Source organism: Mycotypha africana, assembly GCF_025528875.1.
Source record: "Mycotypha africana strain NRRL 2978 chromosome Unknown BDF20scaffold_12, whole genome shotgun sequence".
In the NCBI taxonomy this organism is placed as follows: domain Eukaryota; kingdom Fungi; phylum Mucoromycota; class Mucoromycetes; order Mucorales; family Mycotyphaceae; genus Mycotypha; species Mycotypha africana.
In genome coordinates this window covers 367,296-380,352 of record NW_026515736.1, presented here as the reverse complement: position 1 = coordinate 380,352, position 13,057 = coordinate 367,296, and the positions used below count along the sequence as shown (strand labels likewise).

The following is a 13,057-nucleotide window of genomic DNA, read 5'->3' as shown; positions in this document are numbered from 1 at the left end:
AACTACTACTATTATGATCTACTTCTACTGCTTGCTGCTCTAGTCAAACATTCTTCTCGCGAATCGACTCAGTAAAATAGACGCGCCACTTACCATAGTCCTCAAGACGGAATAATTAAAAAATAAAGAGCTGAGACCATAATGCAAAAAATGAGTTCCAGAATCATAAAGACCCTTTTTCTTTTTTTTATTTTACTTTCCCTTGTTTTAGAAGTTATATTTCCGTCCCGCTTGCGATAAAACGATAGCAAATAGTCACCTACTTATTTGCCATGGAAGTGTTTGATAGGGCTATAGACATGCATGAAAAAGGTGGAGAAGCGAGGACGGACTTATGGTTTTGAGATGAGACCATTCTAGTTCGATAGGTTTCCTAGAAGCCATCTTCTTTTTCTTTTTTTTTTTTGAAATTCTAGAACTCATGAATTGTTGAACGATGTCTTATTAGATGTCCGCGCTCTTGTATGGCGATCAACTTTTTCGTGCACTCCACTTACAGTTGACATCAGTGCACGTAGCACAACTAACAATACATCTTCTGCTTCTATCTGCATAAGTTTATAGTTGTACATATTGTAACACGTGCGTACAATTTTGACAACAGAGGCTCGAGCGTCCTTCATCGTTGTAAGACCCAAAACGAATCTGGGCAAAACCAGAAAAAAAAAAAGTTAAACTATTTGTAATACCGATCAAAAAGATCTACAATATATACTCAACGCTATGAAAAGGATAAAATAGTCTTGTAACGGGGGAAGAGCAGCAGTTTCAGTTTTACCGCGCTGCCCACTAAGATCGTGCTCTGTCAAATAACTTTTTTTTTGTTTTTGTTTTTTTTTGTTCTTAGGCTGTAATTTGGTCCTTTGTTATAATCGTGCTCTTTTTTTCTTTTTTTTTTTTGTGTTTCTTTCATTCCAATTTCTGCTGTGCACAAGTTCCTTTCTCTCTTTCTTCGCCTTCTTTTTTTTTTTCACACATATCTTAAAGCTTAGAGAAAGGATGTCTGGTAGAAAGTATCACGAGCGACAGTTATACCAACAAAAGCCTCATTCAGAAACCGCTGTACCATCTTCGCATTTGATTACGGCAAATAACGGCTCTTCACAGCCTACGTATCCCATTACCAATACATGTCACCAATATGAAGACACTACTGATCATCAAGACTGTTATTTAAATAACTCTTCATACATTTTAGGTAAAAAACAAATTAATGCTGGATAGGGAGGAGAGCAGAATAGCTGTTAAACTTAATACTCACACACCTATCTGTTTAGATGAAAGAACTCTCTACAGTCATCCTCACCAACCTTCTTCAGCGATCACTAAGTCTTCTTCTACTTTCAACACAAATTCATTAGAGCCAATGTTTCATGAGAAGATAGATGAGAAAAACTTCAGTAACCCTACTAACATCGAGAGTAGTCCGACACTCTATGATATAGAAAGCCAACCTTACAATTCGAAGTATATTGTTCAACAGCAACCCGCACCAACAAAAGGAAGCAATAGAAAGCCGCCGTTTCCGAGACGTAACCGCTGTTTAAGGTGCTTATGTTGTGCCTGCTGTTTTCCACCTTGGCTCGCTTACAGCATCTGGACCATTATCATCGCCATTATAATCATTATTGTCATCTTTATTTGCTTACTGGCCACTTTCAAAATACCGGACATCAACTTAGCGGGTATCAACACCACCAATTTACCTGAGGGCAAAAAGTTATTACAGTTCACTAGTACCGATGTCATTATCAATGCCGGATTAGTGATTAATGTGAAAAATCCCAATGTGTTAGGTTTGAAGATTTCCGATATCAGAGCAAAGGTATTTTAGACAATCAATTTTAACTTTTTAGAGAATATAGAGATTTTGCAATAGTATTGCTGACCGTGCTGTATCTTTCTCACTTTCTGTAGGCATACTGGCCGATGGAAAACGGAAATAAGTTCCAGATAGGAAAAGGATTCCTTAAATATCAAGACATACCTAAAAACAGCGATATTAATTTTACTTACCCTTTTGAGATTGATTATGACCTGTTTGACAAAGAGGCATCTTCTCTCCTCAATGAGTTTTCGAGAAAATGCGGCCTAACAGGCGAGGAACCTTCCAACATAGACATCACGTACGACCTAAATTTAGCAGCTCAAGTATTATTTGTCAAGATACATCCTACGATTTCTTCAGCGGCATCCTTTGTATGCCCACTACAGGTATTATTTTTCGCAACCAAACAAATTAGCATAGAGGAGAATTCTTTTGTATTGACGCTGTGGTGATTTCCTCCTATAGAATTCACAGTTTAGCAGCTCTTCTGGTAAGAGTGCAGACAGTTCAACCTCTTCTGACGATGATGAGATTAGTAGTATTTTGAGTAGTTTTGTGCAAAAGATACCTAATCTTGACATTGACAGTAGCAGTGCCACCTTCAATAACTCCACAACGCAGAAAGGACTCGACAATGATTTAACAACTATGACAACTATCTTGACATCGTTGAATACTACTAGCATCCAATCGACGACTCCAATAGCCTAGAAGAAAATAATGAGCCCTCTTCATAAATGACACTCTATTTTTATTTTTTTTTCAAGTTTATAAGATACCCCTTCTCCCTTTTTTTGAAAAAAAAAGAAAATTAACATTATTGTAAATTATTTCTTTTCTTATTAACAGCTATTTTAAACTGCAAATACTTATTATAAAGACGGATCATGTAGGAGTTATTGGAGTTACTTCTACATTTGTACCTTTGAGTTTACGCGAAAACGTTACTTTTCCGACTTTTTAACCATCTATATATGGCTAAGGATATATTCCCAACTCTACTTGATATAGGCACTACTCGATGCAGGTCGGCTCACTGCAATCATCCGAATTCCATAAATTTACGCGTAAAATGGGTATACTGCAGACGTGTGCTACAACTCTTCGGGATCAAACTTCCATATTTAAAGAAGATTAACAATATTTATACGTTGAACAAATTTCAAACCGAAACCGATTTTTATTTCATGCAAATGGTACCATGTGGTTTTCTTTGCCATAGTCAGTATTAACAGTCTGTTATGCTACATATCTTTAGAGAAAAGCCATCCATGCTTTTTCATGGGTTAATGATTTTTGGTATGAATAAGTTTTTTTTCTGAGTTGCACCTCACAAATATTGTGGTATTTTTTCCCCGTCGAAGCACAGGCGTACTTCACTTTTTTCTTGTTGGTTGACATATCTCAAGTCGTCAGTAACTTGTTTTCCTATCCTTCTTATCAGCCCCCACTATATAGTGTGTTTGAGCATAATGGAGACTAGTGTAGGACCTCAACAAAAAAGCGACAGAGTAAAACCTACAAGGCAAAAGTCCTTACCACCTGTGCCCTTCGGAGATGAGGATGGCAAATCAGCAGCTGCTAAACCAACTACACCAAAACAAACCAGCAATGCGCTGAAAGAACTAGACATCCTGTTACAGAACGAAACTGAAAGCATAGATAGTCACAGAGACGAAGTAATGAAGAAATATGAAGGTGTTTACAAGAGTCAAAATGAGCTGACGACAGTTGTTTCTTTTTTTTTGCAGACCTCAAACATAGATGATGATGCTGGAAGACGGGCCTCTTTAACAGATGAAAGCGACGAGTATGATGACGATTCGATTGAGTTTGACTTTGAACAACTTAGTTTTGAACTTTTGGACGGTAAGAATAGCTCAGTCTATTTTAACGAAATAGCATAGTTGGTAAGAGGATGAATCATGATAGTAACTGATAATCAATAGATCAATTTTCAGCTTTCCAGGAGGATGATATCGTGAAGCAGGCATTAGAGAATGAAATGGATCTGAGAGAATATGCAAAGCAAATAGCAGATGAAAAAGCTGCTGCTCAGCGTGATGTCGAAAATAACTGCAAGTATATATGTCTATACTCCCCTACTGCATCATAAGATAGATGGCAGCTTGAAGAAGATTGATAATTCTGACAGGAATATATTCAGATTTAGAGCACATACAGTCGTTTGTTGACCTCCATACTCAGATACAGGTATGAGAGAGATTATTCAAGAAATGTTATATTGACAACCCTTTTAAACGTACGGTATTACGCTTACTAATTACTAGTCCTGTGATGAAGTGTTGGGTCGGATGGAAGAACTGCTAAATGTATTTCAAAGTGATTTGGGCAACATTAGTGGGGAAATCCAAAATCTGCAGGAACAATCAAGTCAAATGAGTGTCAAATTGAAAAATAGAAAGGTAAAAAGAAAGTATTTTATGACATTCGCAATTAGGGAGAAAAACTTAGATTTGTTAAATTTACTTTGATTCGGAACGTTATACAAAGGCAGTAGAGACTAAGTTAGGGAAAGTATTACACGGTATGGTCATCCCGCCATACGTTATCAAAAAAATTACTGAGGAAGATATCGACGATGTGTGGTTAGAATATCTCGTCACAATCAACCATCAAATGCAATTTGTAAAAACAAACCAACATAGACCCATCAAAGCTCTTCGCAACGTAGGGCCAGAACTAGAAAAGTTACGGCTCAAAGCGACATCTACCATTCGCGATTTTTTCATGTCCCATATACAAACATTGAGCGTGCCCAATGCTAATATACAAATCATGCAACAGTCTGTATTTTTAAAATACAAAGAATTACATTATTTTGTTATTGAAAGACATCACGAAGCTGCCAAGGAAATTCGGCACAGCTATATGAATTCCTTAAGATGGTATTTTCAAAGCCATTTTGAAAGATACAGTAAAGGACTGCAGAAGCTTCAAACGACTGCTGCTGCTGATTACAGATCTGATCTGATTGGAACAGCAGAAGAGGGTATGCGGAAAATTGTAGGCAGCGGTTTATTATTTGGATCGAGCAAAATCGCGCTGAAGGATAAAGTAAATGTGTTTGCATTGGGTGATCGAAGTGATACTTTACGTATGCAAGACCCTGGTGTTATTTTGGTTCATGTAGCCGAAAGCAAAGATCAGGTAAAGAGAAAATCTTGAATAAGGATATAGCCTAATATTAATATTTCTCCTCTGCAGAAATATCAATTTGAGCAATTATTTAGAAGCTTCAACTTAACACTAATTGACAATGCAAGCTCAGAATTCTTGTTCATTCATGAGTTCTTTTCAAGAGATCCCAAAACAGCTGCTGATACGGCAAAAGTCATATTTCATTACATTTTTGAGCCAACAGAGCGAGTAGGCATGGTAATAATTGCTAAGTGTCTTCTCACATATTTCTGCACTACTCACGTTTCCTTTGAATCCCAAAATATCGACAAGTAGAATTTTACAAAAACATATGTTGAAAATTCTTACGACGCTGTTGGTATCTTATTATGCATACGAATTAATACCCAACTAGCACTAGAACTACAAAGGAGGAAAATACCAGCATTAGAAGGATATACAAATGCTACAAATATGTTACTGTGGCCCCGTTTCCAGTATGTTATGACGCTACACATTGAGAGTTTAAAAAAGATGTTCAATAACAAAGCAGTTATGAATGCTGTGAAAGATATACATGCACATTATGTAAGTCTTGGCTAACTTCAACGTGAGTATTGGATCCTTACTAAGGTGCGTTTCCCAATGGAATCTGCAGGTCACAAGAAGATATGCAGAATTTGCAGCGTCTTTACTAGTTCTAAACGATGGCTACGATGATGCTATTTTAGTAAAAAGGTAGGCACACTTGCAATATTGCTGCAATCATTATTGAAGTTCTGACTTGAACACCTTACTACCATATAGTGTGCAGAAATTACGTGACGAATTCGAAGCTGTGCTTTCAAGAATGTCGCATGAATTTCAAGAGTCAGCCAGACGTATTGCCTTTCTTATTAACAACTATGATTTAATCATATCTGTACTTCAGGTAATTTCGAACAATTTTGCATTATTCTTAACTGTAGTGATTCTCAGCCGATTTCTTTAAATACATACAGGAAACGCACAGTCGTGGCGTAGAATCAGAATTAGAGTATATGAAACAAATGCTATTGCTACAGACAAGCGCATTTGTAGACGAGCAATTGAAACCTTATTTTGGAGAGTTGATCAATTTTGTTAGGAAAAGAGAGAAATCAACGCCACCAAAACCTTCAGGACACAGTAACGATAGAACAGCTCCAACCGCCGCGAATAACATGAGCGATACTTTTGACGACGATATTATACCCGAATTAGAGAGAATCTCTAATCACTTTGCTCAAACTTGGCGGCAGTCTCTTCGAGCCATTAATGCATCCGTAATACAGTACTTTTCCAACTTTAAAATGGGGACTAGTGTTCTTCATGCTGTTCTGGCTCAGTTAATTGTTTACTATACAAAGTTTTCAGACATTCTTGAAAAACAGCAACAGAAAATCAACTCGAACGAGCATTATCGCAAAATACAACCCGTTGGCGTGCAAACAGTAATGGTGGAAATCAAAAAGTACAGAAGTACCTTCTAATGAAATAAAGAGTTTTGTCTATTTTATTTATCTGGGAAGAATCTGCAATGTTAAAAATTTAGAAACATTAAAAGGACCACAATTTCATGAGGTATTTTTCTGACTATTAATTAATTAAGTTGGACCTGTGTTTGAATTTTCTCTTCAACATCGTTTTTAGCTAGAGCTTGGATCCGGCATAATTTAAGAGGGATAATCAAGTGTGGACAGGCGATGAAGATTCCTTTCCTCATTTGAAAATTAATTATAGAATGCAAAAGAAAAAAAAAATAAAGTTGATTATATGTACATATCTTGTGCTGCTCTTTATTGAGTTTTTCTTCATTTAAACAATCATTGAGTTTTAGAAAGTGAAATTGACACTTTCAAGGCTGATTCTTTCCACAATGGATGCATAGTTTTACGAATGGCCTGAATTGGTCTACAGCTCAGCTGTGCTTAAAATAAAAATATTCTATAGCAGTTGCCAAGGTTGCCTACGCGAAACAAAGTTCACTTTTTGAGCTTTATCCGAAGTCCTAAATTCAATTTTTCATCAAACGCAACTCTCATTCGTCCGAACCTCGATTTGATTTATGATAAAATAACTAGTCAATTGCTATCTACAACTCTATGTCATCACAGACCATATCTTTAGAAAATGCGGATCAATTCATTTTAGATTTCTTAAATGCAGAAGGTGGTGGATTTGAAAGTAGTATTGTCAATAGCAGTCATACGTGCAACAGCCGCCGTAATAGTGACACCCATAAGAAATGTAAAACTGCAAATAGTGGTGGCAATAGCGCAGCAACTGATGCCGTTGTTGAAAGTGACGACGAATTTGAAGAGTCGTTTACTTGCACCATTTGTCATGAAGCTTGGTATAGCACCGGCTGCCACCGCGCAGTAAGCATCAAATGCGGCCATTTATTTGGGAAGCAGTAAGTATTCTTTCTTCACATTTTGGAATAGATAATGACGCATATTTATACTAATTACAATGAAAGTTGTATAGAGAGATGGATTCAGGAGAAGAAAAGAAAATCTGGTAAAGGGACTTGCCCTATCTGCACGTGAGTATTAGTAACTAAAGCAACATAACTCAGTTTGGTCAATGAATCCTCTGTCAATCATTTACAAGCTCTAATCTGATCATTCCATTCAGCGCACCTGCAGAGTTGGGAGACTTACGCTTGATTATACCAGCCAGAATTGCAGTCAAAGACACGTCAAATTCCAGAGACCTCTACAAAGAAATTGACAGCTTAAAAATGCAGATCAAATGCCTAGAGAAAGCAGTGGATATCTCTAGAATGTCACTGAATTTATACAAGCGTGAATATCAGAAGGCAAAAGAGAAAAGGATAATGATTGGCACGACATCAGCTGAAAAACTGATTAAGACTAGTTATGATATCAATATAGAACCCGATCCAACACCAGTGAGCATGAACATGGAAGCATGTTCTGCGACTACCCAGGATACAGTCGTTATACCCACAGCTCCAAATACTGTACTTAACATAAATGACCACAGCATTATACCCCATCAAAATAGAATCATTGAACGTTTTACTATTTATACATCCTATCGCGTTTCCACACAGCGAAATATTTGTAGTGCCATGGCTATTCGTGCGTCTGCAAACTCTGCTTATGTTTCTTTGAAAGTATCTCCTGAAAATTATAGCATAGTTAATATCAACGTAGGGCGGCAGAGCACTGTTGATATTAACTATCCTAGCAATGCTGCCGCTTTAAACACTACAACAAGCATGTCAGGGTTGATGCCAAATATTCATGCCAGCCAGATCAACGCACTTCAATGCTTTAATCATACCCTTCTGTCCACTGGTGTTGACAAGACGCTTAAAATCACCTGTGTTGATACAAATCAGGTCGAGCAAATTATGGAATTACCGCAACCTGGGCGAACATGCCAATTCGATCCATTGGATACTACAAAGGTCTATTGCGGATTATCAAATAGCCAAGTGATGATTTTCGATTTGAGGAACCCAAATCACGCAGTAAACACATTGAAGAACGAAAGCAACAAAAACTCACCTCTGCATTCCATGTTGATCAGAAACCTTGGTGACAATAAGAAAGATATTTATTGCTCAAACTTGAATGAGACCTTTATTTGGCGTTGGGAGAACGGTACTTATCAATATCATAAACTAGATACAAATATTCATGATTTAGGTTATAGGCCGTATTCCCTCTCATTCCACGCAACTTTACAAAATCAATATGAAGAAGATGAAGGGACGTTATTGCTATTATCATCACGCCATCAAGGAAAAGCAATGAAGCACCAGATTATCTGCGTCAATTCGACCGAGCTAGATCGCATACATCATCCTGATATTTTATTGGATTATAATATCCCACTACAGCAAAATTCTATGAGAAAGACGTGTTCTTTCTCTGATAGCAAGGAAGATATTGCTACCGACTCAATCATCTGCTACAGTGATGAAGAATATGAAAGACTTTGTTTCGGAAGGGCTAAGAACGAATTTCACAGCCTTCGCATTCATAGCTGTCCCAATGATATTCAATTGTATGATATACTAGAGGGAAGAATCGCTTTTATAACCGACAATCGTTTTTTTTTAACACAACCACATTATTCAAATTAAAAGTAATATATTTATTCACTCTTCATTGCTTCTTTTAAGTTTTTCCTGCCTTGAGCTCGCTAAGAGAAATACAGATGGAGACTTTTTTTGCTGACGCAGCGACTCTATATTAATGTCCCTGGGCATCACCGCAGCCATTTCATAATTCAGTAGACCTACAAAACTTTGCAACTATGCCATTGAGCAATTGCCGTACTATAATTCATCATTCGCTCTTTTTATATAATGGTAGTCAAAAAACTTGTAAGAAAAAACAGAAAATAACAAAAAAACGTAGGAACAAATGAAAAGTGATATTCTACATAATAGTAGGAGCAAAAATGGTGATGTTGAACGGGTGCGATAAATCATATGCAATACACCACATTTCTATGATGTTATTTAATGGTTATGCTTTTAATATGCACTATAGATGGTTATCAAGCCCGTCATGCAGATGGACTGGTAGCTTTTTCATACAATAACTTCAAAAGTTTGCTTTCTTTACCATAAGTAATGTTCTTGATGGTTTGATCTGATATGTTACGGATAATAATAATATTGAAGTAACAAAATAAAGAAAAAATGTTTTTTAAGTCTATCATGCTGACAATTCTTCTTTACTTCTTTTCAAGGTAGGTTGCATTATATAGATGATGTTGAACGGATCATTAAAGCGGTCTTGTAGTTAACTGGATGAATTGCTACTATGATGCAAGATTTAAAAGCTTCCACCGGAACAAAATAATAGGCTATTTGTTGCTTACTTCTCTCAAATATTTTCTTTTCTTTTCTCGACGTTTCAATAAGCCTACACACATAAAGCAAACACATTAATTCAACCATCTAATTATTCTATATGAACAACAATTGAGAATAATGTTCAAATCCATAAATATGACTCTGTCATTGCCTTTGGTTTTGAGAAAGTATGCAGCTGCACTCGTATCAGTATCCATTATCAATTGAATACGAGTAGAATAGCAACTAGCTTTTTAAAAGAGCAGGTTCATTATGTAGGGATTATGAAAATTGCGCTATGATAAATGAGAACAGGAAATCGTTGCCTGCACTTGATACGCTCTGTCTGAATGACCTCACTAACAATAATAATATAATGAAAGAACAATGGTAATGGCATTCAATTGACAATAAATATCAGAGCTTTGATAGATGTACTTTATTTCGAATGTAACAACTCAAGTATAAATTTCTCTCGCATAAAAGTTGGACAGAAGCAATCTATAGTACATTATAACATTTCAGCAAGATGCATACTAATTAACCAATTTATCCTGGCATGTCTCAGAAAACGAATTGTTCCCTTTTCTGTAATGCTTGTAACTGCCAGACACTTCACGTATTATCTATGTTCTTAATCATTCTCAATGAAGGTTCCTCCCTTGCGGAAACAGTTGATAGTAGCCAAGTGTCTAATGACAAAATCAAGTTTAACCCTGTATTGAAGGAACTAAAGCCGAAAAAGGTTCCTAACAATTTTTGTAATGCGGATAGCGTAATGATCAACGCAGAACGTATGCTGGAATCCCTGTTTTCAAGACCAAGAGCTACTCTAACTGCTTCTGAATTTCAAGCAACAATTGATTACAAAAGCGTAGAGCAACATATTTAGCAGTTTGATTGAAAGCTTCATTGGAAAAAACAAGAATTTGAAGTCAAGAGAATGCCTCTCCTTTCAACTTAAGGACACCGGTTAAGACATGTTGAAGCAGCATCAAAAACAGTGTATATATCGTATGTCAACAACGACCAGGTTAAATCAAGACAAAAATGTCTGTAATTGAAGTAGCAGCGCATCGATCCTCAGTATTAAGAAGCAAAGATTTATCTCGTAATGACATGCCAGTATTTTGATGGTAATTTCAGAAAATAGCATCATGCTCGTCTTCTTCTATAAATCGACGGCTTTCCCCGTAATAATTGTCTGTATAATGTTGCATAAATCATACGCATGTGCTGTTTAAAGAAGCCAAGTTGCTACCCATATCTTAGTAGTAAGACACCTTGACTCTAAAGCGAAGCTGTTATTGACAAAGTGCCTTTACATGTTATAGTTACAACCAACACTGGCACGTTAGAATGTCCCATATGTATGAAGCCCTGAACACCAGCAACGAATTAATTTACCTCAACCTGAATCTGACTTATCTCAATTTGTCAGGAAAGTCTACCATGATCGCCACTGTTCCTCCGAACCTTTTCTTACAGGCATATCCAAAATTGACTCGTTACTATTTGATACAAGAATGATAATAGTTGCAGTTTTCAACTGTGTGTCAGCGGTGTGATTGGGGACTTCAACTCCTTCCTTTCATTCGGCAATATAATATTAAATACATGAAGATACCTCCACACGTACCTAACAGCGATAATCACGAGCATATTAACTTACAATTGAATCGGCCAGGAGAACCTGATGGTGCTATGAAGGTTGCAGAAATGTTTGATACCCTATCAATAACTTTAGTTTCTCTAATCAACACCACTGCCAGGCAATAGCAACGCGAATGGGTTGAACATCCACACGGCTTTTTAATTGCAGCAGATATACCGCAATTGTATCTTGAAATGATGCGAAGAGCAACGGTAAAAATCATGCTTACTTGCTTACAGTTGAAGTTAACGGAAAAATTTCTGTTGTCTTATCGAGGAAATGAGATATTTATACGAACAATATATGTTTGGTCTGGAATTACATTACTTTATCTTGAGTGAACATATCTATGACAGATTTAAAGACTATATTTGGTCGCCTACTGGCCGGTATTATGGTTATACTGCGAATACTCAACTACGACTTTAGGATTTAACATATTCATACGTACACTAATGTCCCAAGTAATTTTTTCAAAATACATTATATCCTACTCATATCAGTAAATGCATATAACTAACATAAGTATGAGACTGATTGTAAGTTGAAAAATATAATATTGGTGCATTTAGAAGTGTGCAATTTGTCTGTTTATTCAATGGTGAAATTCTATAATTACAATTATACATTAAGCTATAGTTCAACTCATACAGGTCTTGAAAAATGGATATGTGTACAACATCATCCTCATCGCTATCTGAAAGAGTTATTGTGGGACCTACTGTCCTTATTTTTTGTCTATCTACTCAATTTTAGATTTCTTTTTGCTCCTCTTACTGCTTTTGTGTTTTCGTTTACGTTTTTTACTTTCTTTACCAGTTTTTACGTGGGAAGCATTCTCTTTCTGTAAGTTTGTATTATTTTTCAACTTATTTTTCTTTCGATCCTTCTTTTTCTTTTTCAGTTTGGAAACAGGGGCTGGATTATGTTCTTGATGTTGTTGTTGTTGTTGTTGTTGCATTTTCCGCTCAGTTATTTTCGTAACAGATTTGTGTTCTAATACTGGCATTAATGTAGAGGGCTGTTCGTTGAAAATATCGTTTATACCTGTCGATTGTACATTGTCCGTTGTAGGTAATATTTTTGCTGAACTTGATACATGGCCGTTTTGTGATTTGTTATCGGGCAATCCTAGACTTGCATAATCAGCCGACACATCGCTATCATCACTGTCATCATCATCTGATGAAGAACCGGACGTAACAGCTGGTGTTTTATGTAACGAGATTGACGGATTACTGATGCTGCTGCTGCTCTTCGCATTTTCCGTTAAATCAATAAACATCTTATTTTTGGCTCTATTAATCGTATCCGCAATCGGGCACACTTTGGCCGGTGTAATCGGATTTCTTTCTTCTTCTTCATCATCGTCTTCACTTGCTATGTCATCTATGAAAACTGATGTTTTCTTTTTGCGGTAGGGCTGCTCTTCTTCTTCATCATCTTGAGAAATAAAATCTTGCTCTTCTTCTTCGTCAGTACTAGACTCCTCTTCATCTTCTTCGTCGTCACTAACGATTCTTCGTTTAAGACGTCTGTTGTTCCTGATACTTCGTATACCTAAAAGTTACCA

The 13,057-nt window shown here is 36.5% G+C and overlaps 4 protein-coding genes across 4 annotated transcripts; all 4 read left to right on the top strand.

Annotated features, from left to right (window-relative positions):
• Nucleotides 1-906: 906 nt before the first annotated feature.
• Nucleotides 907-2,763, top strand: BDF20DRAFT_991245 (uncharacterized protein). The gene is made up of 4 exons (XM_053085345.1): nt 907-1,198; nt 1,278-1,825; nt 1,918-2,214; nt 2,294-2,763. Exons 1-4 carry the CDS (start codon nt 1,000-1,002, stop codon nt 2,537-2,539), a joined length of 1,290 nt encoding a protein of 429 aa, XP_052931745.1. The 5' UTR covers nt 907-999; the 3' UTR covers nt 2,540-2,763.
• Nucleotides 2,764-3,027: 264 nt separating this feature from the next.
• On the top strand, nt 3,028-6,560 carry BDF20DRAFT_895447 (Sac2 family-domain-containing protein). Its single transcript, XM_053082456.1, has 11 exons — nt 3,028-3,507; nt 3,580-3,697; nt 3,778-3,906; nt 3,996-4,042; nt 4,120-4,254; nt 4,343-4,999; nt 5,057-5,227; nt 5,306-5,557; nt 5,628-5,707; nt 5,777-5,900; nt 5,971-6,560. The coding sequence occupies exons 1-11, from the start codon at nt 3,301-3,303 to the stop codon at nt 6,478-6,480; spliced, it is 2,430 nt and encodes an 809-aa protein (XP_052931744.1). The 5' UTR covers nt 3,028-3,300; the 3' UTR covers nt 6,481-6,560.
• Nucleotides 6,561-7,092: 532 nt separating this feature from the next.
• Nucleotides 7,093-9,602, top strand: BDF20DRAFT_839412 (uncharacterized protein; the record flags this gene model as incomplete). The annotated part of the gene is made up of 6 exons (XM_053079276.1): nt 7,093-7,403; nt 7,478-7,510; nt 7,628-8,625; nt 8,671-9,031; nt 9,343-9,353; nt 9,523-9,602. 6 exons carry the CDS (start codon nt 7,093-7,095, stop codon nt 9,600-9,602), a joined length of 1,794 nt encoding a protein of 597 aa, XP_052931743.1.
• A 2,293-nt stretch (nt 9,603-11,895) lies between these two features.
• Nucleotides 11,896-12,983, top strand: BDF20DRAFT_171692 (uncharacterized protein). Its single transcript, XM_053074847.1, has 3 exons — nt 11,896-12,330; nt 12,502-12,554; nt 12,634-12,983. The coding sequence occupies exons 1-3, from the start codon at nt 12,083-12,085 to the stop codon at nt 12,903-12,905; spliced, it is 573 nt and encodes a 190-aa protein (XP_052931742.1). The 5' UTR covers nt 11,896-12,082; the 3' UTR covers nt 12,906-12,983.
• Nucleotides 12,984-13,057: the final 74 nt, after the last annotated feature.

What these genes read in the sequence shown, in the direction of transcription:
- BDF20DRAFT_991245 (XM_053085345.1), top strand. Translation starts at nt 1,000, where the DNA reads ATGTCTGGTAGAAAGTATCACGAGCGACAGTTATACCAACAAAAGCCT. An exon ending in TAACTCTTCATACATTTTAG is followed by an intron (nt 1,199 to 1,277) that starts GTAAAAAACAAA and finishes CTATCTGTTTAG; the next exon opens with ATGAAAGAACTCTCTACAGT. An exon ending in TTTCCGATATCAGAGCAAAG is followed by an intron (nt 1,826 to 1,917) that starts GTATTTTAGACA and finishes CACTTTCTGTAG; the next exon opens with GCATACTGGCCGATGGAAAA.
- BDF20DRAFT_895447 (XM_053082456.1), top strand. Translation starts at nt 3,301, where the DNA reads ATGGAGACTAGTGTAGGACCTCAACAAAAAAGCGACAGAGTAAAACCT. An exon ending in TAGCCGAAAGCAAAGATCAG is followed by an intron (nt 5,000 to 5,056) that starts GTAAAGAGAAAA and finishes TCTCCTCTGCAG; the next exon opens with AAATATCAATTTGAGCAATT. An exon ending in AAGATATACATGCACATTAT is followed by an intron (nt 5,558 to 5,627) that starts GTAAGTCTTGGC and finishes TGGAATCTGCAG; the next exon opens with GTCACAAGAAGATATGCAGA.
- BDF20DRAFT_171692 (XM_053074847.1), top strand. Translation starts at nt 12,083, where the DNA reads ATGGTGAAATTCTATAATTACAATTATACATTAAGCTATAGTTCAACT. An exon ending in GTGGGAAGCATTCTCTTTCT is followed by an intron (nt 12,331 to 12,501) that starts GTAAGTTTGTAT and finishes GCATTAATGTAG; the next exon opens with AGGGCTGTTCGTTGAAAATA. An exon ending in TCGATTGTACATTGTCCGTT is followed by an intron (nt 12,555 to 12,633) that starts GTAGGTAATATT and finishes TTGCATAATCAG; the next exon opens with CCGACACATCGCTATCATCA.